Source organism: Ambystoma mexicanum, chromosome 2q, assembly GCF_040938575.1.
Source record: "Ambystoma mexicanum isolate Mex_15411 chromosome 2q, UKY_AmexF1_1, whole genome shotgun sequence".
In the NCBI taxonomy this organism is placed as follows: domain Eukaryota; kingdom Metazoa; phylum Chordata; class Amphibia; order Caudata; family Ambystomatidae; genus Ambystoma; species Ambystoma mexicanum.
In genome coordinates this window covers 81,636,355-81,663,930 of record NC_090924.1, presented here as the reverse complement: position 1 = coordinate 81,663,930, position 27,576 = coordinate 81,636,355, and the positions used below count along the sequence as shown (strand labels likewise).

At 45.4% G+C, this 27,576-nt stretch overlaps 1 protein-coding gene across 3 annotated transcripts in view; it reads right to left on the bottom strand.

The window, feature by feature from the left end:
• Nucleotides 1-27,576, bottom strand: part of RAB11FIP3 (RAB11 family interacting protein 3) — a 945,045-nt gene that overhangs the window by 63,846 nt on the left and 853,623 nt on the right. For all 3 annotated transcript variants that reach the window (XM_069646893.1, XM_069646894.1, XM_069646895.1), the window contains one exon: nt 14,007-14,162. In XM_069646893.1, coding sequence (XP_069502994.1) covers nt 14,007-14,162 — 156 coding nt within the window. The remainder of the gene's footprint in view (nt 1-14,006; nt 14,163-27,576) is intronic.

Sequence of the window (27,576 nt, the reverse complement as noted above, 5' to 3'; positions counted from 1 at the left end):
TTACACATCAGATGATGTGTTGTTACCCCAATAGGACAGCCCATGACAGGGGTCGGAACCAGTGTCAATTCCCGTGAATCAGAAAGGACCCTACGTAGAGATGAAAATCGGGAATGAAGTGCATAGATTCCTCGTAGACAAGGGGGCACAAAAGGGCTCGATAGATCATCACTTGGTTCCAGACATACCTCTGTCAGGGCGACAGAGTATCTCAGTAGGGTTCGCAGGTACCCCAGTAATAAACCTGAGTCCAAATCAGTAGCAGTGACAATAGGGCCTTTTACTAAACGTTGTGCATTTCTTTTAACAGAGCATTGTGGAGAAACTCTTTTAGGATTAAATCTATTGAAAAAACTAAGCGCAATTATCCATTGTACACCAGATGGGGTATTTTTGACTATTTCTCCCCAGACTAGGCCGACTTCTGAATTTGTGACGAAACCTTTAACAGGGGAATTGAGTGAGCTACCAACTTGCATTTGGGCCGTGAATGACAATGATGTGGGATGCTTGAAAAAAGAGCCAGTACAAATTGCTTTAAAAGAAGGAGTAACGCTACCGCGTATTCCGCAGTATAAAATTTTAGCAGAAGGAGAAAAAGGATTGAAAAGTATTGTTTCTGATTTGGTAAAATTGGGAGTGATTGAAGAAATTACAGGTAGTGTATGAAACAGCCCCATTCTTCCAGTGTACAAGAAAGGGGGTAATGAGGTACCGTACCATAATTGATCTCCGTGCACTGAACAAAGTAGTAGATCCCCAATTCCCGTTAGGGCCAGACGTCACTACGATTTTGACAATGATCCCTGCTTCGGCAGAATACTTTAGCGTTATCGATTTGAAGAATGCTTTCTTCAGCATTCCAGTACATAAGGAAAGCAGGTATTTATTTGCTTTCACTCTAGGACGACGATCATTCACATTTACACGCATTCCACAAGGCTATACTGAAAGTCCGAGCATATTCAGTAGAGCATTGAAAGAACAGCTGGACATGTTAGAATTACCAGCAGACTGTGTGTTGTTACAATACATTGACGATTTACTAATCGCTGCTGACACGGAAGAGATATGTAAAAAAGGTACTGTTCTATTATTGACTCATCTGGCTACGCATGGACATAAAGCAAGCCTAAAGAAATTCCAGTACTGTCAGAAGGAAGTAGCTTATTTGGGTTACCTACTTTCAAAGGAAGGGAGAAAATTAACACCAGAGAGGATACAGAGCATTTCTGATATGCCTATTCCAACGACACAGAAAGGAGTGAGAGCGATAATAGGTATGGCTTCATATTGCCGTCAATGGATTATAAACTTCGCTTTGATTGTGAAACCAATGGTGGTATTGACAAAAAAGGATGCTGTGATGCCTGTGCAGTGGAATGAATGTCAGAAAGCATTTGATTCGCTAAAAACCATTTTGAGTTCTGCTCCAGTTTTGGGCACACAAATTATGAAAAGGTTTTTAGGCTATTCGTGCATGAGAACGAAGGATGCGCGTTGTCTGTTTTAACATAGGAACAAGGTGTAAGAAATAGGCCGTGCGGTTATTTTTCTTCTGACCTGGACCCTGTAGCACGCGCACTATCACGATGTTTGCGAGCTGTTGCAGCGGCTGCTGCTTCAGTGAAACAAACAGAAGGGATGGTATTGGGGCACACTTTAATTTTAATGGTGCCACATGCCATAGATGTTCTACTCAATAGAATGCAGACGCAACATCTCACTTCTGCTAGATTGACAAGATATGAAATTTTATTGTTCGCGCCCCACATCCAAATTATGAGGTGTAGTGCTTTGAATCCAGCAGAATTAATGCCAACGCCAGGGGAAAACATTGGTGGGACTGAATTGCCTCCCCATGATTGCTTAATGGTTACGAAGGAAGAAACAAAAGGGAGAATTGATCTAAGTGATATACCCCTAAAAGAACCAGAAGGGGAACTGTTTTGTGACGGCTCTTGTTTTAAACTACCTGACGGCACATCAACTGCCCATACGCTGTTACGACATTAGAAAGTGTTGTGGAGAGTAAAAGAACTCCTTATAACTCTGCCCAAGCAGCAGAGATAATTGCCTTAACAAGAGCTTGTGAAATTTCTGAGAACTTGAGCGTGAATATCTATACTGATAGCCAATACGCCTTTGGCGTAGTTCATAATTTTGGCCGATTATGGGGCGAGAGAGGTTTCTTAACAGCCCATGGGGCTAGAATTCAACATGGCCCTCTGATTGTACGATTACTGTCTGCACTTACGTGTCCAAAGCACCTGGCAATAGTGAAATGCGAGGCGCATAAAAAGGTGACATGTAAAGTGGGAGAAGGAAACGCATTTGCAGACAAAATTGCGAAACAGACTGCCACTGATTTGAATACAAAAATGTTGACAGTACAATCGGAGGAAGTGCCCTGCATGATAGAGAATGGAATTGTAACTGTTAAAGAGATGCAGGCGGAAGCTACCGCCGACGAAATACAGGGATGGGCCAAGGGCTCTGCAGAACTGGACTTGGAGGGTTGTTGGGTGGACAAGAAAAGCGGGAATTGGATGCTGCCAAATGCTTATGTAAACGCAAAGGTTACAATGGCTCACAATCCCACACACATCTGTGCTAAGAAAATAGTCCAACATTTAGCCACAGTCTGGGAAAATCCACTCATAAAAAAGAATGCCGAGAGGCTGGTACAAAACTGCATTACATGCCTACAGCACAATGTGGGAAAGGGAACGGTGACTCCAACAGGAAGTTTTGGACCTCCCTCTATGCCATTCGAAGTAATTCACTTTGACTTCATAGAAATGGAGAGATGCCAAAATCTGAAGTATGTTTTGGTGATCATATGTGCATTCAGCAAATGGGTGGAAGCATATCCATTGAAAGACTGCGCAGCCATGAGCACGGCGAAAGTAATGCTAAAAGAGTATTTCTCTCGCTTCGGTCTGCCCCCTGTCATATGGTCGGACAATGGTCCGCATTTTGTAGGTGCAGTGATACTGCAGATTTGTGCGGGATTACAGATCGATAAACAATTCCATTGTTCGAGACATCCGATGTCGGCCGGTCTTATTGAACGCCACAACGGAATCTTGAAGTCCAAAATCAGTAAGATCTGTGCAGGCAGCAAATTAAGTTGGGTAGATGCATTACCAATAGCGTTACTGTGTATGCGAACATCAGTGCAGGCCAGAACTGGGCTCTCCCCATATGAAATCATAATGGGGAGACCGGCGAATGTGTGGTACGCACCTCAGCCGAAGAGAATGAGAGAGATAGAATACCCTGTACTCGGCATTTATTGTAATCTGTTAGTAAAAAAACTGCGTTTGATTCATCAGCAGGTGCAGGAGGCATTACCGGTGCTGTATACTGGCCCAGGACATGCATTGGAGCCAGGAACCTGGGTGCTGATCAGAAACTACGAACGGAAAACATTGCTGGCACCCAGGCGGCGTGGGCCGTACCAAATACTCCTGACCACGCAGACAGCGATACGCGTGGGTGGACGGAAGGCGTGGATTCATGCCACGCACGCCAAGAAAGTCCCATCGTCATTTGACACGTCGATCGGGACAAAGACCAGAAAGAGACAGCAGCGGTTCCAGAAACGAAAAATGCCATTACCAGTCCCTTGCCACAGAAGCTGCCTGACCCTGAAACAAAGCCTGATGAGATTGCCATAAAAGCGGAAGGGCAAAGAGTGCCTCAACGTTGTCCAGCAGATGCTGCACCCCTGCTGGCGGACATCAAGCGCATACCCCTGTGGCGCCCACCATCTTCTGTTGCGCCACAGCCTGCATTGTCGCCTGGGGCACCCATCATCATCTGCCATTGTGCCCCAGGCTGACTCCAAGCTTGAGACCGGAAGCGCATCCACACTATTTGTCGATCACACGATAGCAGGAGCAAATCGGTACAAGCTGCGGAGCAGAAAAAAGGAGTGATCACATTTTCATCTCTTTGTGATTTTCTTGCCTCTGTTTCCTATTTTCGGATGAAGTGGGAACCGGAGGCCTAGAGGAGGGTGGCGTAACAGTTGTGCAAGTCAGACAGCTCACCAAACGCAACTCCTCGGTGCTAAATCCATGTGTCAGGAACCCGAGCGAACAAGCGGGGCGCTGTCAGGTACTGTTAGGATACAGTGACATATTCTGAGACATTAGGTCTGGGGAAAATTAGTATAGAAAGGTTTTTGGAAGTTATTATGAGTTTAATTTTAAAACAGCCAATTTTGCCCTTAACATTCATTGCAGTCTATGGAGAATGCCCCAAGCCAAGATGGAGGTCCTCAGTCTAAGTTCTGATTGGCTGGTGATTGTTTATAGGGAAGACAATGAACATTCTAAACTGCCTTTCATCGTCTTTGCCCAGCTGAGAGGTCGCGTATTAAGCTGCTCCTGCTTAACTTGTTCAGGGGTTTCAAGTTTCAAGCGGTCGAGCGGCTTATTTGGAAAAGCAAACAGGAATCTTGCGGAGATTCATTTTGGCACTGAACAGGAGTAAGAAGATTTCGAGTTATCCAAGAAGAAAAAGGTTTCAAAGACTCTTCACAAGATAAGTCCTTTTAAAACTCAAGACTCTTTCTATAATGTCATTGTAGAAGATTTAATCTGATTTTCAAGTTCATATGAAAAATATTTACTAAGAACTTTATTGCTGTCGCATGTTTGGCTTTGCTACGCTACGTTTTCTATCAAGCGCGTGGTTTTTCCGTTAACAGAAGCCTGCGCGTGAGAGACTTCGCTTGAGTATCTAGCGCGAGCTCTTTGGTGTCGCGTGATACTCTTGTGCGTGTGTTTTTTCTACCCGCGGTTGAACTTCCGCGCGTGTGCATCTTGTTTTAAGCGCGTGTGGATTTTTCCCGCTTTTCCGACTTTAGCGCGTGTGCGTGTGATCGCATCTTGGACTAAGCGCGTGTGGATTTTTACCCGCGGTTTGTCGTCAGCGCGTGTGCTCGCATATTGGACTAAGCGCGTGTGGATTTTTACCCGCGGTTTGTCGTCAGCGCGTGTGCTCGCATCTTGGACTAAGCGCGTGTGGATTTTTACCCGCGGTTTGTCGTCAGCGCGTGTGCTCGCATATTGGACTAAGCGCGTGTGGATTTTTACCCGCGGTTGAACTTCAGCGCGTGTGTGTGTTGTCGTTTAATCGCGTGTGGATTTTTTCCCGTGGTTTCGACTTAGCGCGTGTGGTTTTTTCCTGCGGTTTAATCTACAGCGCTTCAACGATCTTCACTCAGTTTGGATCCCTATGCGAGTTCAAGAGATTTCCACGTGAGATTTTTGACGCAAGTTTCAAGAACTGTTTATTTAAGTAAAAACACTCTAAAAAGAAATTTATAAGAAGAAATATAAATACTTTCCAGAAACACTAGAACTTCCATTTACTTTTAATGAATTTAAGACTTTGTTCAAGCTTCTTGAGTTTAAAGAAGATTACCTGGAAAGTTAATTTCACATTCATGGACCTACTAAGAAGGCTGAATGATCGTTGAGATTCAAGTCAACTAGTAAGGAAGTCTAGTCAGCTTATCACTTCTCTGGGCATTTTGTAGAGAAGTTCCAGGTATGGTTTTTACTTTATTTGGTAAAGGATATTGATACTTAAGGTTAGTATAGTGCCTCATGAATAACAAGGTGTATTATATGTTTATGTTTTACCACAGGTGAAGAACCAGCTAGTCTTAGCTTCCAGCCTGGTGTTTGTTAATTTGTCCCTTCCCCCTTTCCCCTGGAAGTGAGGTAAACTGAGCAGTTTATAGTATCAGCTCAGAGTGCCACATTTTGGGTGGATTGTCGGGGGCTCAGCAGCTTCTGCAGACACCAGGATCTCAGCCTGACAGGCGCATGTGGTACAAAGGCAGCTGCTCCGAAATTCTAGAGCAATGTGCAAAATGCACAGAGGCCTTGCCAAATGAATAAGCAATCCAGGCAGATAGCAAACTGGCATAGAAAGACTGTAGACATTGATTGAACTCTTTCAACATCCTGAGAAGCACATGAACAAAAGATATTCACGACGAGCACAGCGGAAGAAGGACGAGAGAAGAATGTCGGAACCAGCGAATGCCCCCTCCTGCACCAATGCTGATAGCGAGTTAAACGCAGTACATAGTAAGGTGAAAAAAGGACATGGTCGAAAGAATTGTATGTTGAGTCTAACCATAATAATGTGTATAATGAGTATATTAGCCCCAATATTGACCATATCAGTATTATGGTACCTAGAAGAAACGCACCCTCTTGAAGTACTTTTGCCTATTGTGAACATTTCCACAACGGAAAGCCCAGTCCATGTGATTTCCTATACCTTGTCACCAATGGAAGAGAGACAGGGGGGAAGGATATGGGAACAACACATTGCTATTAATAATGAATATGACACACTCAATCCTAAGAAAAAACAATTGTTGCGTTTGTGCCCACTTGCCTCAACATGGTGGCAAAGGAATAGGATGGTATGTACAGCCCCTGCCATTGACTTCTGCATGCTATGCCTCTCTGAGTGCTCTATACTATGGGAAATGGTACGAAAGTGAAACTGGTCAATTAGACAAAACAAACATGGATGAATTCGAGGAAGTGATTATGAAACCGGTGGGTTGCTCCATATTCCATAAAAGACTATTAATTACACCAGCAATAATTTCACAGGATGGATTGTCTGTACCTTATAAAACTTCTGTGATCACGTTCCACATGAACCCACAGGGGAATAAGGATGCGGAACCCCCTTCATATACAGTGAATTATAACCCCCATTCTGTCCCATTCTGTTTAAAGAAAAAGGGTTCTTTCCAGGTAGGAACATTTACCAGATGCAGGAACATAGCATTCCTTGATAAAGAAGTGGAACCAATATATGTGGGAGATCCTGTGTATTTCATATGTGGAGAAAAAGCATATCCTTGGTTACCTAGGAACTGGGGAGGCACGTGTTATTTGGGATTTCTGTTTCCTGGGGTGTTTCTTTTAAAAACATCAGATATAACCAGATTGACCAGGTCACGACCTCGCCGGAAAATTGAAGACAGGTTGATTGTAGGGGACATAGCAAAATCATTCATACCATTTTGGGGCCAGGCGATAAACTCTTATAACATAAGACGACTGTCTAGGCTATTGGAAGAACAATAAAAGCAACCACTGATATATTATATAATATGACTCTTGAAGAGAAAGGAATTAGATTGATGTCACTGCAAAATAGAATGGCCCTTGATATAATCTTAGTTGATCGCGGCGGTGTTTGCAAAATCGTGGGATCAGCGTGTTGCGTATTTGTAAGTGACTCCTCCCCCACGATTTTTGAGGCGATAAGAAAATTGCATGCATTAAGCTCGGATCTCCATCCCCCTGAAGGAGGCTGGGAATTGAACATAAGCTCCTGGTTTTGGGAAGTGTTTACGATCCTGGGGATGGATGCAAGCTATGTCATGATCACTGCTTCCAAGGAGTCAGGAACAGCCCAACATCCTTGGAAGCAGGCCCCTAACCGTTATCTTAGGCACCAGCCGGTCCCCACTGGGACCTTTTGGGCCTTGTCCTGGCCCCGGTGGCACCAGGCTCATCAAAGTCATCGGTCCTGGCACTGGAAGCGCCGGGCTCATATTATGTATGAAGATGCTTGGGTGGACTTACCTGCAGCAGACCATGCTGCTTACTTACCAGCCACTTAGAAGTCCTCTGTGAACAGGAACTACTTTCTTACCTGGGTGGGGCAAGCTCCACTCCCTGGATACAACACTGGAACACTTCTGGAACTGGAACTCTTTTCTTACCTAGGCGGGGCCGTGGAGGATGACGCCTCATCACTCCAAGGCTATTTAAACAACACCCGATAGATGAAACGTGCTTCGCGTTATTCTGCATCTGCAGCAGAACGCTCACCGAGTCTGTTCCGGCCTTTCTTCTTTCGATCCTGAACCTGCAAGAATTATACTTACCATTCCTGTATCCAGTCGACAACAGCACCTGCAAGGACAAGAAACAACAGGTTAGCAAGGCAACCTTTACACGCAGTGCTTACTCACCTGATCCATCGGCTGCGGCCATTTCTTCACGCTGCACCTCCGCCTGTGAAGACAAAAGCATTGTTATTACCTACCGGCACTCCGCGAATTCCGGATTTCTTCACGCTGCACCTCCGCCTGTGAAGACAAAAGCATTGTTATTACTCACCGGTACTCCGCGAATTCCGGATTTCTTCACGCTGCATCGCCGCCTGTGAAAACAAAAGAAGAGACATTAGACAGGTATTTACTTACGCCCATCGCGCTCGTCAATAGAACGCCTGTAAATACTCCGGCGTCTCTTCAGCACGGACTAAGCAGCAAGGGAAAAAGACAGTTTGAGCGCTTGCATTTACTTACTCATTTCCAGGCGCTTCACTCCATCTTCCATCTCCAGAGTCCTGCAAGACAAAAAGGGAAAAGCATTATACAGAGTCCTGTTCAATATTAACGCGCCACACACCTAAAGACTAAAAAGGTGCCCGGAAACTCACCGCTCGTGCAGTTAACGACGGTAACGATCCTCTGAGTTCAAGAGGCCTATGTTTCACCAGTGAAGGAACTGGCAACGGCACCCTGCACCAGACGCAGATGGAGAGTCCAGCATTCACCTATCTAAGGTGAGCACGTGACCTGGGGGGGCTCTACGGGGAAGCTAGGAAGAGAGGGAGAGGAACATTCAACAGCCCAGACCCTTAACCCCCATATTCTTTCACCTACAGAAACCTCACCCTTCGGGTTCGACACACAGTGAGAAGAGGTTCGACCCCAGAAGCCAATCGAGTCCTGCACATCACTTTTCGAGTCACAGACACCTTCCTGCCAAGACCAGCGCCTCCGTGGGAATCAGGTGAGCGTTACAGCTATTTGCAATCCTAGTAGCAATCCTAGGAATATTTGTGACATGTTGTTGTTGCATACATTGTCTCCCTATAGTATGTACTGAAATTAGTGAAGAATTTGTACAAATGATGGAACGAAAAACATTACTAAATCAAGCACTCACAATAGTAATGAATCTGAAACCATTAAAGAATTCATGGCAATCCACATTGATAATAATAAGGAGGAGACAACAAGTATATATGAGTCAGAATTTGAATCAGATTCCAAATCTGATCCCAAATCTGATCCAAATACTTGATCAGAGGAGGATGCAATGTATAGATGAGGCATTTGGCATACAGCCAAGAGGAGGGTTTGTCAGTCCAGAAATACTAAACACCCTTTGGGCGGAAGGAAATGCACGATTAATTGGTTGGCCGAAGACCAATCGCCACATTTACAGTTTTAGGAATATATACTCATTAGTTATTACGTAGCTATCAGTTCAACTAGAGTGAGGCCATTTTAAGATGACCAGAATCGCCATTTTGTTTTCTCTCTGCTCTCTCTAACGTTGCCACTTTGCCTCATGTAAAACTGCTTTGCTGTAGATATTTCGCTTCAATGATCCAAGGCTAAGAAACATGTTGAAACATTACACTGGAAAGCCAGACAGAAATGCCCGATTCCCTCCCTCACATATCCTTGAAGGCAGGGAGCAAGGCATTTTAATCAGTACACGAATGCCAGCGAGTCTCCTGAAAGAATAGCAATGTATGAAACTAGCATTTAAAGAGTTGAATTATGTTCTTCTTTACGGCCCGGCCCCCCTTTCTGAGCACAGTGAGGCCCCGGAGAGCTGGCTGACCTCTAGAGCAAGAATCGAAACTAAGAGATAGTGAGGCCTGGTATGTGCCAGTCTCCTACGCGCAGCTTGCCCATGAAAACAGCAACACTGTGTTCTCGCAAATAAAGAATGGTGTCTGTAAAATTGGAGATTGCAAAACGTTACTAAATATGGTGGTCTAAGGTGTCATATTTGTCACAATGGTCAATCATCGCCTTTAATTCAAAGGGAAATGAATTGAGGGTGGCATCGAATGTGTCATACTGTGTCATTGCTGATTGTAAGGTGCTCCTTTTGTATATATGTAACTGATGTACGTCTCTCACTCTCTTGCGTCCCCCGAGGTCTGTTAGGCACACGTCGCGGGCGTGAGACCATTTGGCCAACTGGGACTATTTTGTATTGCAATAAACCCTAGATTTTGGGAACAGAACCTCGTGTCTGGCGTATCCATTTGTGTGTGGTGATTGTGCCTTGTTTCCACATCAGAGGGTCCCTCAGGGGACACTTCAGCCTCACTTCATTCCCCTGTTCCATCCACATCCCCCAACAAGCCCCATGGCCTCATCTACACATCTCTCATCCACCTCCCTCCAGTGTGCCCTCTTGAACACTACATCTCTGCCAGCCCGCTGCCACGAAATCCTCGATGCATGGCTCACCCCCACATCCGGCCCTATCCTGTCCATACAAATCCCAAATGGCTACTCCATACTATGCAGTGAGCTCACCAAAAAAGGCCCTTATTTGCAAGGATTCTCTCCACTTACATGCTATCAAATCCACCACCCCTCCCAACTGCAAACTCCTCTCAGCCACTCACCTGCTTACATACAGCCTCCACCACCATCCACCTCATCTACCAGCCGCCTGGTCCGACCCACTCCTTCTAGGAGGACCTCATCCAGCTTGTTTCATCTAATCGCAAGCCCTCAACACAACTCTTACTCCTAGGGTGCTTAACCTGGGCTTTAGTGACCCATCCGACCCTGACGCCACCGCCCTCTCAAACTCAATGCTTGCCCTAGGCTGCACCCAACTCATTACGAAGCCCACTCATACCCATGGCCGTACCCTAGACTGAATTGTAGATCAGAACAGCAACATCGATGTCCTTTGCAACCATCCATACCCATGGTCTGACCACCACACAATCACCTTCTCCATACCTACCCTTGCGCCATGTTCCAAACCGGTAACTAGCCCAGCCACCATTATGACCCGCAGCTCTCGTAGCCTCACCTATGACCGCCGCTCGCCACTCCTGGACCAACCTATCCCTCCACTAAAGACACCACTACTCTAGTAGAGCATTGCAATTCGCTGATAGGCACATCCGTCGACCACTTAGCACCCCTCAAAGCCAAGAAAGCCAATAACATTGCTTACCTCAACTCCTGGGTCCCCCCCAACCTCTGCTTCATCAGAGCCTCCAAAAGAGCAGCAGAAGCAGTCTGGTGTAAAGAGCCCGCCTTAACAAACAAGGCTTGCATCTCCACTACCCCACTCCACTACAAACAATCCATCCTAACATACAAAGCTGCAACCTATAATGAGAGAATTTCTAAAGCACCATCCAGCTCACGCACTCTTCTCCATCCTCAAGGAATTACAGACCCCCACATTCCCCCCTCACTCCATCCTTAAAGACAATGCCTGGTGCAATAGCATCCAAGACACTTGCATTGGAAAAATCACTCAATTATAAGAACAAATAAAACTTAAACAGCAGGCCCTCCCAGTTCATGTCTCCAATCCCAACTCGCCCGGCATCTCTCCCTTTCACTTCCAACACGCTAGCACAACCAGCCTGGCCAAGATCATCAATGGCCTCAAGCCCTCCTGATCTAAGGGGGATATCTGCCCAGCCTCTCTCATCAAGGAATGCGCAGAACCTTTAATCCTGCTCATTGCTGCCATTATCAATACCTCCGTTGCCTCATGTATGTTCCGATCTCACGCAAAGAATCCTCAATCTCCCGCTGTTAGAAAAACCTACTCATGATCCAGCTACCTCACCAACTACCGCCCTATCACCACGGTTCCCTTCCTTCTCAAAATCAAGGACAAATTTGCCTACCTGCAGATTAAATCCTTCCTGGAACTTCACCATATCCTAGGATCCCAACAATCAGGTTTCTGCCTCAAACATGGTACAGAAACGGCCCTCCTAGACCTAAAAAACCAGCTGGATGCAGCCAATGACCAGGGATCCTTCTCACTCCTCCTACTGCTTGACCGCTCTGTCGCATTTGACCTTGTGGACCATGAGATCCTGTGCCAAGCACTGTCCACTGTCGCCCATTTCTGCAACCAAATGGATTTCCTCCTTTGTGGCCAACAGATCATCCCGAGTTTTCGCAGGGGAGGCAACTGCTGACCCATCACCTACCCCTTGTCGTGTCCCTGAAGGCTCATGTGGATCACCCACACTATACAACGTGTACACCAAACCCCTATTCGACCACCTAGATGTCCTCTGTATCTCATACATGAACTATGCTGATGACATACAAATCCTCATACCCCTCTTGGGAGATTACCCCACAGACTCATGCCGCATCCATATCATTTATGAAACACCATCCAATCCTGGATGGCCGCACACAGTCTTTGCCTGAACGATGACAAACCTGAGCTCCTCATCACCGGCCCACCAGCACACCTATCCAAACTGCACAATGCCTACAAAACTTTCACTATAGGCGGTCACAGGATACCAGTAGCATCATCCGTCAAAATTCTCAGGTGTTTACCTGGACTCCGCACTCACCATGACTCACCAGGTGAACCACATTAATTCCTCCTCAGGGTATGCAACCAAACTCATCAACGCTAGCAAGTCGTTCCTCTCTTCTCAGAATCGCCTTCAAATTGCCTGAGCCCTCATTGGGTCCAAACTAGACTACTGCATCTCCTTACTCTGCGGAACACTAGCTGCACTCGACATTGACGGGCATGCCCACACATTGGAGGTCAGAAAGTCAGCCAACTGGCTCCCATTTAAGGACAGAATTAAATTGAAGCTGCTCTCAATCACCTACAAATGCATCACCAACGAGGGACCCCAACACCTCACTGAAACTATCAAAAAACACTGGTCATCCTGACCGATTAGACCTGCCTAAAGACACTGTCGAATCACTCTGCGTTTCAACAGGAAAAGAGCAGGCGGGGCAAGCTTTTTAGCCTGTGCACCAGCCCTTTGGAATGAGGTCCCACCACATCTGCGAATGGAACCTTTGTATAATGCCGTCAGTAAACACCTCAAAACCTTCCCCTAAGTTTTGAACCTCACCCATGTGCCCCCTCTTCTGTAACCAGCGCGTAGATTCCTGCGGATTTTGTGCACTCCTACAAATGTACAAACTAAAATTAAATAAATAAGATTTGAACCCAATGTAAATTTCCTGATAGGCAAATGCCAACTTCAACCTCACATACAGAGTTACATTTTTCAACTACTTAATGAGAGCCAAACACTGGGCTCTCCCAGGCTTTGGTACAGTCAAGGATCAACAACTGCAACACAGTGTACATTGTCCTTGCTAAGTTAGGTATCTATAAAAATGATTTTGATTTAACACAAGCAGGGCTCCCAATCCTGGATCAAGGTGATTGTACCACACAGCTTAAGGTCTTCAAAACCCACACTCGCTCATAGTCATACAATTAATTGAGATGAAACTATCACCCTAAGAGCGCTCTGCAATGAGGACCCTAGGTATTTAATACATTGATCACACTATTAACGGCCCAAATGGACCTCAGTTCTGGCTCTTAAACAATTGATCTAACTATCCTAGAGATGCACAAGGACGTAAAAGTAAAATTCTCTTTGCCAGAGGATGTGAACAGTGGAACATCTGTCCCAGGAACTTACTTCAGAACTAAATCGATTGGCATGCAGAAACGCATTGAAAAGCATGCTGTTCCAAATGGCTCTCAAGCCTTTAGCACTGCTTCTGATCAATTTTAATCTCAATGTCAAATCAATCCTCCACTGCATGAATATCCCAGGATATCCAGAAAGGAGTTGCTGCAAACTATACCCATTTGCTACTTTATACACAATTCCTATTCTCCATAAGCCTTTATTCCCTTACTTTACCCATCAGTCTTCCATGACTTGCGCTCATAAGAGACTGCCATGCATGGAGCACATTACAGAGCAAGTTAGAAAAACAGGTTTCAGTAATTGGAATATACCAAGTTCGTATTCTATTCAAGACTTTCCTTTTAAGCCACACCAGATTAAGATGTGAGATTCCACCCCATCTTTAATGTATCGATGAGGTGTAGCGTGAAGCCCAGACTGTTTACCTGTTTAAGCCTTCGAATTTCCTGCTCCAACTCACTCTCCCGCGTTCTACTGTTGTATTCCTGCAATCCAACACCGTTTGCTCGACCATGTTTCTGCTCTACTTCCAGCTTGTAAAGCTGTAATTGCTCCAGTTGTTTCCGGAGGTCTTCAATCACCTGAAATGAAAAGAAATATGCATTTACCTCGATGGTAGAATTGTCAACAGATTCGTTAAATCACTGACGATGATAGAAGATACTGGATGAGGAAACTTCATGATAGTATAATTTTGAAAGGAGAAGAACACATTAGAGATAATCACATTAGCAGATCCAGTAGCAGCCAGATAAGAACGTAAAAGTCAAGATATAGACTGAAACTCAAACAGCAATAGACCTACGTATAAATGTAAGGCTAAGGGAATGCATCATTAAAAATGTTGGTAACAAAAGCCCCCCAATTTTAAATTCTTCACTGGCAATCATCACAGAAGTAACCATTTTAGAATGACAATCTTATTGAAAGTGGTTTCATGCAATTAATCAAAAAACACCCGACACAAACTCTGCCCATTCAAAATACCATCTACCAAAGGTATTAGAGTTGGTTTAACAGGATTCATTAACTTAAGAAATGAAAGTCATCTTATAACAATACTTCTCAGATTTAATTTCTGTATATTGTACCAATCGTGAACACATAGTTGACCACATTTTAGGAACTCATTATCTAATACTCATGAAATCCAACATGGGGCATACCTCTGTTGTGCCAGCCCAAATTCTGGCATAACACAAAGATGTTCCCATAATACCAAGATAGATTTTTTTTATTAATGAAGCGACAAGGGGACCTTATCGACAAAAGTACATTACATTGGCAACAAATGGGTGTGGGCATATCCGCATGAAGACAAATTTTGCAACAAAGATCTGGAGTTTTCCCCAATCCTCTCAAGCACTCTCTTGTGCACCCTCTGCTCAAAAAACCCTCCTCCAACCCATACATTCCGGCAAAGTATCGCCCGATCTCCATCACCCCTTTCCAGGGAAAACTCATAGAGAAGCTGTCTATCACTCAACTCCATACTGAATCTGTTGGTTGTCTCCATGGCCATTGGTCTGGCTTTAGAGCATCCAGAGGCACGGAAACTGCTCTTCTCAACACCTGTGAAGACCTGCTCTCAAATCTTGACACAAACGCTCCTTCTATCCTCATTCTTCCCGATCTTTCTTCTGCTTTTGATACAGTAAACCACAACATCCTGCTAATCCGTCTCTGTGAACCCTGGGCATCACAGATCAGGCCCTGGCATAGCTCGCCTCCTTTCTCTCTGACCGGCCCTCCCAGGTGGAACTTGGACCTTTCCTCTCCTCTTCCACTCTCTCTACCAGTGGTGTTCCCCAGGGATCTAACCTTTCCCACTTGTTCTTCAATATCTACATGGCACACTTGGCCCACAGGATCTCTACCTTTAAATTTAACTTTCAGTGCTACACAAATGCCACGCAGCTCTCTTTCAGGCTACCCTCGGCCTTCCTCCTACTTGCTCATCCTGGATTGTCTATCCAGCCTTCCTCCTACTTGCTCATCCTGGATTGTCTATCGCAATTCAGGCTTAGTGTGCTGCTAACGATCTCTGCCTGAATGCCAGTAAGACAGAGATTATACTCATCAGGACCCCTGCTCCCGCTTTCCCACTGGCCTGCCTCCCTTGGCCTGGAGCCGTAGCCTACCAATGAGGCAAAAAATCTTGGGATCATGTTCGACTCCACTCTCTCCTTCTCTTCTCATATTTCAGACCTCAGACATCTCGAAAAAATTTCAACTACCAACTGCACCTCCTCAGAGGTACTCTACCCATTTCTCACTTTCCCCCAGCGGCTCATCACCTCAAGAGCCCTGGTTCTCTCTAGGCTGGACTACTGCAACAGCCTCTTTCTCAATCGCCCTACATCTACTCTCCGTCGGTGTCCAGTCAATTCGTCGACCTCAAATTGGTCAAATGACATTTGGTCGACGCAATTTCGTCGAAAACCATTTCGTCTAATTTTTTTTTTTAATTATATATATTTTTTTGGGTGTTCGTTTAGGCAAAAAAAGGTTTTTTAAGGCAAAAAAGGGGGGATGGGGGGGACCCCCCAAAAAATAAAAATAAATAAAGGGTTAAAATAGAAAAAAAAAAATTTCGACGAAATGGTTTTCGACCAATTTGCTTCGACCATTTGTCTGGTCGACCAATTTTTTTCGACAAATTGACTGGCAACCCTCTCCGTCCACTACAACTCACCCAGAACAGAACCGCAAGACTTATCCTTGGCCTCAAGCCCTGGGACCGCATCTGTCAGGCGATGAAATCCCTCCACTGGCTCCCTGTGGCTGCAAAGATCAAGTTCAAGATCCTCTGCATAATCCACTAGGCTTTCTGGGTCCAGGGCTCGCACTATCTACAACGCTCTCTCCCTAAATGCTCTCCCTCTAGAGTCCTCTGCTCGTCCTCCTCCAACTCTGTGAGGGTGAGCTGCTTTCACAAACAGAGATTTGGTGATAGATCTTTATCCTCTGCAGGTGCCTCCCTCTGGAACAGCCTCCCTGCCTCTCTCCGTCTTGAGCTGGAACACCTTAAGTTCTGGAAACTCCTCAATACCTTCCTTTTCTCTTCCTCATCCTTCTCCCTCCCTCTCCCTTGCTAACCTTCTTTTCCCTTCTCTCTACCCTCCTTCTCACACCCCCAAACTCTGTTCAGTTTTTGATGACTGGTTGCCTGGTCCACCTCCAGAGCCTAACAGGTCCCAGGCTCCCCGTCAGTCTTTTTCACTTGCCTCTTGGCCACTGCACTTTGGCACTACTGCACTTTCAGCTCACGCTCCATGAGCATGGCAACCTCTCTGCACTTAACCCAAGACCCTGTTGGACCGGACTCGTTTTGTTCCCTCCCACCCCCCGTCCCTACACCTCTTTATGTATGTATGCATTACCTAAATGTACTAGGACCAGTTCATTGTCCGTCTTGTCTGTCCTGTCCGTCCGTTCATCCATCCATCCATCATCCATCCATCCCCCCCACCGTTTCTTGTCTCCCCTCCTGAGCTTGGTCACAATTGTAACACTTCATGCACTTACACTAGGAGAAATGTTGTTGAGACCTAGTATGCTAGTTTTCTTTTTCTGTTTAAATCATTCGGAATCGTCAAGGCCTAAGAATGATTACTGTATTCCCTTGTACCCTTCTCACTTTGAAGCACTTCACCAGTGTATAATCCCTGTATAAATACACTATATATAACATTTAAATAAATAGAAGTCAGATCAGGCCAACTGAACATTCTCACTTTTTATATTTTGGGCATGCTCAGTAGAGCAGAACATATACAAACAGGCATTGTTATGGATAACGCACACACACACACACCACCCCACACACAAACCCGCACGGTTTAATTTGGGCATGACCATTAATACTGAGAACACAAACAGGCACAATCACAGACCAGATTTATTTGCACATATCCAAGGATATGCATAAAAATGCACACAAAAATTGATAACCAGGTTTAGTCAGAAATTCACGTGGATACAGATACTGCATGCACACATGCAGGAGACCCGTATGACAACTAACCCAATGTATACAGATATCGCCATGTAATCCCATTGCACAGGTAGAAATACGGCCACCAGTTGGATGTATTCAGAAACGCACACATCTCAAAAATGCATGTGCAAATGCACACGCGCACACAGAACCACTAGATGCATTTGTAAAGAAATGCACACAGATGTAGATGACACTTGGTGAACACAAAAATTGTAACCTGTAAAATGAACTGCTTTGTATGATACGGTTATCAAAAATTAGAAAGGAAGACGACACTCATTCGAAATGCCAACTTTACAGTACACTCAGCCCAAATCAACTATTTCCCTAATTCATAGTCCACCGACTACAAGTTAACTCCGACAAAAGCACTTTAAATTGTAGGCTTTCGTCAATACAACTGTTACAGTGAGTTTTGTGAAGTAATGGTGCAGTGTAAGCTTTAGCTTGTAATAGGACTTTGTGTTCACAAAATAGTGAATTAGCCTGAATTATCTGCCTTAATCCTATGATTGTTACTTATTTTCTCAAACCCTAACCCTTGTTAAACCTTTTTTTTGAAAAACATGTACATACACTATGGGCCTCATTACGACCCAGGCGCTAATGGGTTAACGGCGCTGTAAAAGGCTGCGGCGCCGTTAACCTATTAGCGCCTAATTACAAGGTCCCTTTGCTGGACCCGACCTTAACGGCTGGTTTTACCAGCCGTTAAAGTAGGGTGCCGCAAAGGGACCTTGGTGCTAAGTACGGTGCCGCAATTTGCGGCACCGTACTTAGCGCCTTCCCCATTCCCATTGAGCCCTATGGGGCAAAAATGGGAATGGGGAAGGGCCCATGGTGAATGGGGAATTACCGCCCGCCAACCTTGGAATGGGGCGGTAATTCCACCATTCACCATGGCAGACCCCGGCATGGACCATGGTGCTAATAGCACCATGGTTTAGCGCCGGGGTCGTAATGAGGCCCAATATCTGTCTTTATAAAGCGTGTTGCACAGATTCCCCTAGTTTGCTGTGATAACAGTTGTCAAAGTATGAAAAGAAGAAGTGGAACTATGTTCCCCTCTGGCCTGCCCTGCTCCCCACAAGCCCCATCACCAGGCCCACTCCCAAGCACAATACAACACCCCAAACCAATGCACCTGCTGTTTAAGGGAACGTTCAGTGCAATGCACTGAAGTGCATGTTTCAACTGCTTCCTACACTTATTTTAAAACGAAACCATCCCGGAACAGTTTATTTTTATAATGAAAGTATAGGAACAGTAAAACGAATAAAAAAAAAAAGTAGAGGAGCACCGTTGCCACCCACTTCGACCACCGTGTAATAATAGCGTTTATTACTGCCCAATGAAACTGTACTTAGTTTATTGATTTCGGAAAGATGAAGGGCTGAGTTGACCCTGCTGGGGTTCACACTTGCCAAGTGAAAGATGCCCCTGAGCCAGAGGCCACTACTTACCCTGTATCCTTGAAAGTTTGCACACACACACGAAAAAGGATATCCGAGATTTAGAAAATGCAAAAGAGATCAGTGGGTCACAGTGTACATTAAAATGATGGATTCTCAGACAGTGGTGGCAGGTAAATTGTTGGAGCCTAAATAGGTTCCCAGAATGAATGCAGGCAAGTCTGCTCCCAACTATTTCACTAACAAAACACTTCAGCATTTTTCAGAAACAAATCATGTACATGGCAACCAAAAAATTGATAACACAGTAAAAATATAGCAGAGAAGAACAAGTTACTTACCAACTGTAACGTTCTTTCGATTGGATGTTCCTCCCACATATTCCTCATCTTAGATATATCCTTACCTTTAGGTTTCGCCTCGGAAAATGTTTCCTCTCTCCAGCAGAGGGCGCTCCATTCGAGGCCGCGGCATCGATGTCCCTCGGCGGCATCTGTCGTGCACCGACGTCATCCACTGTATAAGAGCCTCGAGCACGCCCGTTGGCTCCAGTTCTGTTTTTTCGTATATTATAGTCCGTGGATTTTAATTAGATCATGGCATGCCTCTTTTGACCCAAGCCTTAAAAGAGTTTAGAGTGTAATGCACGTAAACTGTACTGTGTGGTTGGTTGGGAGGGTCGATGAGGAATACGTGGGAGGAACATCCAATCGAAAGAACGTTACAGTTGGTAAGTAACTTGTTCTTCGAATGGATTGTGTCCTCCCACGTATTCCTCATCTTAGATAGACTCCCAAAGGTTTCGTATTGGAGGTGGGAGTACAGTATCTTTTTTAATCGTGTACAGAATGGAGTACAGATTTAGCAAATAGACTTCCTTGAGAAGAAGTCGAGTCCAGAGCATAATGTTTTATAAAAGTGTGCATGGATGACCATGTCGCTGCTGCACAAATATCTTGCACAGGGACACCCCTTTTTAGTGCTGTTGAAGTTGCCATACCCCTGGTTGAATGAGGTCTCAGTCCATCAGGTGGTTCTTTCCCAGCCAATCTGTAACATTCTGTTATGGCTAAAATTATCCATCTGGATAATGTTTGTTTGGTTACCGGAAGACCCAGTTTGCATCCAGTGTACCCCACAAAAAGTTGATCACACTGACAAATGTTTGCCAATCTTGAGATGTAAAAACTAAGCGCTCTTCGGGGATCTAGTCTATGCAGCTGCTCCTCTTCCTTGCTTGCATGAGGAGGAGGGTAAAAAGTGGGTAAAGTTATTTTCTGTGACAGATGAAAATCCGAAACAATTTTTGGTAAAAAAGAAGGTTTGACCCTAAGAACTACTTTGTCCTTATAAAAGATGGTGCGAGGAGGACCGCTTGAAAGCGCCTCCAACTCACTTACCCTGCAGGCTGATGTCAATGCCACAAGAAGTATTGTTTTCAAAGTAAGGAGCCTTAGTGGACAAGAATGTAAAGGCTCAAATGGAATACATGTGAGAAATTTTAGAACCAAGTTCAGATCCCACACTGGAACCTGTAAAGGTATTGGTGGAAACACATTATTTAAACCTTTTAAGAATTGAATTATTAAGGGTATCTTAAAGTAAGATTCTTCTTCTGAAGAGCGCTTAAAGATGGACAGCGCTGCCAAGTATCCCTTTATCATCCCAACCTGGAGCCCCAGATTAGCTAAATGTAATAGAAAAGATAAAATTGTGGGGATTTTACATTGAAAAGGATCGACATTCTTTTCTCTGCACCAGTTACTGAACATGTTCCAACATCACCGATACAGAGACTTGGTTGCTGGCTTTCTGGCCGAAAGCAAAATCTCCATCATGTCATCCGTAAGATCCCAATCCTTGTATCTCAACCTTTCAGAAGCCATGCGTGAAGGTTGAGTGTGTTGACCTCCGGATGGAGAACATGACCTTCCTGTCGCGAGAGAAGATCCTCTCTTCTTGGAAGACATATTGGAGGGCAGATGGATATGTCCAGAAGGTCTGGTACCACGTTCTCCTGGCCCAATACGGGGCAATTAGGATCATGGTTTTCCCGAACTTTGTCAACCTCCTGATTACTTGAGGGATCACAGGGATTGGAGGGAACGCATACAGAAGTGGAAACTCCCATTCCACCACGAACGCATCCCCTAGAGCTCCTCTCAGGGGAAATTGCCTTGAGCAGTACAGTTCGCACTTCCGGTTGGCTCCGGTCGCGAACAGATCCACTTGAGGGGTTCCCCAAAGGGTGAAGATCTCTTGAATGACTTCCTGAGCCATCTCCCACTCATGAGAGACTGTGCTCTGCCTGCTCAGAGCGTCTGCTGTTGTGTTTTGCTCTCCGGCTAGATGAATTGCCGATAGAGAGATCCCTTCTTGTATTGCCCAGAACCAGAGTTGCATCGCCTCTCTGCACAGCAGCAGTGACCCCACTCCTCCTCTTTTGTTGAGGTAATACATGGCCACTGTGTTGTCCGTCATTATCAGAACATTCTTTCCCCGTACAGAGGGCAGGAAGGCCTTCAGCGCTAGTCTGATTGCCCTCAACTCCTAAAGATTGATGTGTAGTTTGGACTCCGATGGAGACCAACGTCCACCGATTGTCAGATAGTTGGTATGGGCTCCCCACCCCTTGAGTGAGGCGTCCGTCACTACTGTTATCTCCCGCCATGGCTGCCAAAAAGATTCTCCTCTGAGGATATGATGTCTGCAAGCCCACCATTGTAGATCCTGTGCTACTTTGGCTTGGACCTGCAACAGATCTGACATTTCCCCTGAGAATTGGGATAATTGAGTTCTGAGAGCCCATTGAAGAGATCGCATTCTCAATCTGGCTTCTGGCACCAGAAAACTGCAGGATGCCATCAGACCGAGCAACCTGAGAAAGTCGAAGGCCGGAAGATACTGAGCATTCTGGAATTTTGTTACCATCTGCAGAATGTGGTGAGCTCTCTCTTCGGGAGGCGAGGCTTTGCCCAAGCAGGTGTCCAGGACTGCTCCTATAAACTGGAGTTGCTGTGATGGTATCATGTTTGACTTTTTTAAATTCAGAGAAAAACCTAGTTTGTGAAGAAAGTGACAAGTCTTGGACAGATGATCCTGGGCTTGTTCTGAAGAACGTGCCCTGATCATCCAATCATCCAGATAGGGGTAGACAAATCCCCCCTCTCCTGAGACTTGCTGCCACCACCGGCATCAACTTGGTGAAAACTCTTGGGGCAGAGGTTAACCCGAATGGCAGAACTCAAAATTGATAGTGAGAATTGCCAATCACAAACCTCAGGTACTTTCTGTGCTTGAGATGGATTGTCATATGAAAGTAAGCATCCTGAAGGTCCAATGATACCAACAAATCCTGGATTTGGAGAGCCTGAAAGATCTGAGAAAGTGCGACCATCTTGAATTTGTCCTTCCTTAGGAACTATTTCAAGTTTCTCAAGTCCAAGATGGATCTCAGTCCTCCGTCTTTCTTTGGAATAAGGAAATATGGGGAATACCAACCCTTGTTCCTCTCCGCTACAGGTACATGTTCTATTGCACCTTTCTGTAGCAGGGTCAAAACTTCCTGCAACAGGAGCGGATTGAGGAGGATCTGTTTGGCAGAGTTGTATTCCGGGGGGTGATTCTGAGGTTTCTTTAGAAAAGGAAGGCAGTACCTTGGGACGTAGCTTCCTTCGAGGGAGTTGTCGACTCGAGGACCTTCGATGTCTTCAATGACGATGTCGACTTCGATGGCATATGATCTTTCGACGCCATTTTGTTTCCCTCTACCTTCGATTGAAGTAATGCCCCGCCATTCTTCTAAATGCTTTGAGATCCTGCCTCCCACTGGGGTCTTGTGGGTCAAAACCTCACAGTGGTTTTGTGGTAGCTGCAGCAGCGGCTGAAGGCACAGATGCTGTTACTGGGGCAGATCTAGCACCTTTTCCTCGCCCCAAGGAAATTTTCTTTGACTTCTCCGATTGGCCTGCCCTCTTCCTTTTCCATTTGAGGAATAATAGCGAAAAGGACGACCCCTTCAGGAAGATGAGCCTGTGTAGGGGCGTTGCTGAGGTTTACTTATAGCGGCACCGAGAGATTTTGCCGCCGCTTTGGAGGTCTGTAGCTTCTCCAAACTTTCATCTGCCTTGCTACCAAACAACCTGGAGCCATCAAAAGGCATATTAAGAAGCCTGGATTGCACATCAGGAGCAAACCCAGACTTTCTTAGCCACGCAAATCTACGTAGCACTGTGCTAGTTGCAATGGACCTGCTGATACTGTCAGCTGTGTCCAAACCTGATTGAAGGCATTCTCCCGACGCCTCCTTTCCATCCCTTATAATAGCTAGAAAGCCATCACGTTCTTCATCTTCCGGGATGTGGTCAGCTGCCGCTGACATACAGTCCCACAGGGAATATGTGAACCTTGCCAAGGTACAAGTTACATTAGTAGACATCAAAGCCATACTGCCAGATGTAAAGATTTTCCTAGACCATGCATCCACCTTTTTATCGTCCCTATCTGGAGGGATTGTAGGGTATGCCACACTCTTTGTGGAAGTGGCTGCTTGTACTACCAAACTTTCCGGAGTTGGGCGTTTGCTCAGGTATTCCGGATCAGATCTGCAGGGTCTATATTTTGCCACAAACTTTTTATTTACTGCCGCTGTGGCTTTGGGACGTTCCCATGCAGAACTAACCCTTCTCTGTAAGGCAATATGAAAAGGTAGAATGGGGTCTTGTTGGGGGGGGGGTTCCAGATAATATATCCGTCATGTCATCATCTTGACAGACTGGTGAACTCCTACCCCACCCCATAAATTCTGTAACCCTGCTCATGAGTTTTCTGTAACCCATATGTTACGCTCACCTGGTATCCACAGGGACGCCACCCAGCCGTGTTACTCGCTGGTATGCTTCTCAGTTTTGCCCAGGTGTGGTCTGCGGGGAAGGTTCTGCCTGAAAATACAGGAGGACTGAGTTCAAGACTGGCCGACCGGGGTAAGTATCATCCCTCCACCCCCATATGATTTCAGCCCCTCTGGCGCCCTCTCCTCACCTTGGGGTAGAATTAGGCGTGCTCGCCGTTCTGCCTTCTTTGCAGGGGCGCGTTGTCTTTGGTGGGCGTGTGCAGTCCAGTTACTTCACTTACGCCGGCCCGTTTGATATCGTTCAGGTAGGTCTTATTGCTGTTCTTTAATATTGTTGCTATCCTGCATGCCCTCTTTGTTTAATAATGTCTCTTTTTCTCCCTTAGGTATGCAGAGCTTCAGCGCGCCGAACTGGCTTGGTTGAGCCCCACTGGTAAATAATGGCGCTTTAAGAGCGCTATGATGCGGTAAGTAAGCGCTATGCGCAGCACTGCGATGGCTTGCCTTTGCTAACCTGTTTTGTCTTCTTTCCTTGCAGGTCGCGGTGTTCTTCAGCGCGTGTGGAATTTCCGGAGTGGTGCCAGCCGAGAGGCGACCAGCCAGGTAAGCCTTTTGAACAGTTTGTAATTTGCAACGTCTCTTCTGCTTTCTTAATGTTGCCTCTATCTTCCCCTTTCTGGTCGTGCAGTCCGGGAGGCGTGCAGATCCAAGGAAAGCTGTTCTCAGGAGCTGCGAGTAACTAAAGATGAAGACTGCAGGTAAGATGTTGCTGCTAATGATGATCCTTTTGTCTCCATGCCGGTTCTGCTTCTCTGAGGTTCGGGGGTATAGCTGGACATGGTGAGCGTCACGTTGCAAACTGCAAAGTAACGCGAAGCGTGTTGTCTTGCTCGGGTGTCGTTTAAATAGCCCCAACAAAATAGTCCAGGTAAAGTAGTCCCTAGGCTACCACACCCAAAACACTAGCACCAATAGCTTGGTTCCAAGGAACCAAGCTATGTGGATGCCTCCAGGTTGGCTGACAACACAAAGTAGTTCCCAAACACATTGTTTGTCATGGTGTATGAGCCTGGCCCCAATAGGGGTTTGGAAGAGGATGCCAGGCTCTAGAGGCCCGAGTCCTGACTCCACCTGGCCAATGGGTTTCCCAGAGGGGGTTTTGGGCGAGGGTCGTGACACCATATCAATCTGTTCTGATGGGTCTGGTTTGTCAAATTCGTACTCTGGAGAAATGTCCAGGCCACTTGCTGTTTGCAAACATTCTTGCAGATTTTGAATTCTTGATTGAGGTTTAATTAACTCCTCTGGAACAGATCTTGTGCCAAATTTGACACCAGCAGAGGTGACTTCTTTCTCTTCCGATGAATCTCCCTCATAGATGGATTATATGGTTCTGAAAAAATCATGTCGACTGGAAACTGTCGAAGGAGCTTTCGAGGTTATCAAGCGTGAGCTCGAAGTAGCTTCCTTCGAGGGAGTTGTCGACTCGAGGACCTTCGATGTCTTCAATGACGATGTCGACTTCGATGGCATATGATCTTTCGACGCCATTTTGTTTCCCTCTACCTTCGATTTATGCACGGAAGGAACTTTTTTATGAGGTGATCGAGAAGAGTCTCTCGATGACTCTCTCAACATCTTTTTTATCAGCTTTCCTTGCTTTCCTTGTTTTGGACCTTCCTCTGTCTTATGAACAGGAGCATGGTCTTCTTTAGCTTTTTTTGAGGGGGTCTGGGCCGCGTTCTCAAAAATCTTCAGCATGGAAACTCGAAAAGCCATCCATTTACTTGGGGAGTCATGCTTTGATGGACATGCTATAATCTCCTCCGAAGATGTTCAAGAGGATGAGGGAGATCGATGCCGTCTTTTCTTAGCCTTTTTAGATGATGAAGAAGAAGACTTTCTCGATCTACTCCTCGATCGATATGTTTTATGATACTTTTTCGAAGACTCGGCCGAGTCTTTCTTTTTTAAAGTGGACTTCGATAAACCCTCCACCATCGCCAGTTTACTTCTACGCTCTTTTAAGGCTTTGTGGGTCATCGACTGGCATGAACCACAGTCTTCCGTATGGTGGTCGGGACGGAGGCACCAAAGACAATTCTTGTGTGGATCCGCCAGTGACATCTTCTTTCCACATTTTAGGCATTTTTTAAAGCCTGTCTTCAGTGTGGAAGGGTTCGAAGAGGACATAGCTTTTTCTCACAAAAGACTGAAGCGCTGTTTAACTCGATCCGAAGCAAAGCTAACGGAAAAAGGGAACTGAAGCCAACAGGCACGCTCGAGGCTCTTATACAGTGGATGACGTCGGTGCTCGACGGATGCCGCCGAGGGACATCGACGCCGCAGCCTCGAGTGGAGCACCCTCTGCTGGTGAGAGGAAACATTTTCCAAGGCGAAACCTAAAGGTAAGGATATATCTAAGATGAGGAATACGTGGGAGGACACAGTCCATTCGAAATATGTATTTGTGCCACATCACTGAAACCACCTCTGATGCAATAGGCCATCACTGCAGTGGGACAAGGCCAATCCTACAGCATCCTTTTTAAATAATGTGCCAAGAGATTTCTCATTTAATGCACACCATTGTTCCTGTACTAATTAATTAAATACACTTCCACCTGCCAACACGCAGGATGCTATCAGAATTAGCTGCAAGAATGTTGCTGCCTTAGGCCAGCTTACTAAAAAAGCCCAATGTTCATCCCAATGCGACGCCCAGTCAGTTTAATCATCTCAACACCAAAATCACATGACCAAGTCTGTTTTAAAGTGCCCGAGTTAATCACATATGAACGTAATGCCAATTTTAACTTTTGCTAGCTTTGCCGCAGTAAAACACATTATCATCCTGGCATCTACAATGCCACCACAACATTGTGATGCTTGGTACAACAAAGCTATGCCAGCGGTGTCCCAGTAAAATACATTATTATGCCAGCATGATAACATGATTTACATGAACAAAAATGGCTGGTATTTTGGTATTTTTAAATAGAATCACCATTTTCTAGGGGTAATGTGGAGAGATTTACATTGCCACCAGAAAACTGTGCTGCAAGTCTACAAAGGCCATGCAACTGTTGTCTTTTAAAAACACATTTCCATTCTGATATTTAGATACCTACATTTCACCGAATCCAATTTCAACTAATGAGAAATCTTTGAATATTTTTTTCTTCGAATTTGGTTGGGTAAGTGGGTACATTTTAAAACACAGAAGGGGGTGGGGTAAGAGGATAGGTTAAGGTAGGGGAAGTGGGAGGGTGATGGGTCTCCCACACTATTTTTTTGGGGTGAAGATTTCACCTTTAGGTGAAGTAGATTCGGTGAAATCACATACATCTGTGAAATCTACATTTCCCCAAGAACATTGTGATGTCACTCAAGACAAAGGAATGACAATTGTGCCCCACAGCATGTTTTACTTTGGCAACACTGATGACGTTTTATTTTTTAAAATAAAATCTTAATTTTCTGGGTGAAACATGTAAACATTGCCACAAGGAAATTGGGATGACTGTTTACTATTTCATAGCAGTGTTGTCCTTTAAAAAATGCCAGTGTTTGCGCAGTTAAACACATTTTCATACTGGTGTCTACATTTCTTCCATAAAATGGTGCTGCCAGCAATGGCATGCCAGTGTGACCAGATCAAAGCACATTGTCTAGCTGGTGTCTACATTACTCTGATACCTCTTCATATTGATCCCTGATGCCCATTG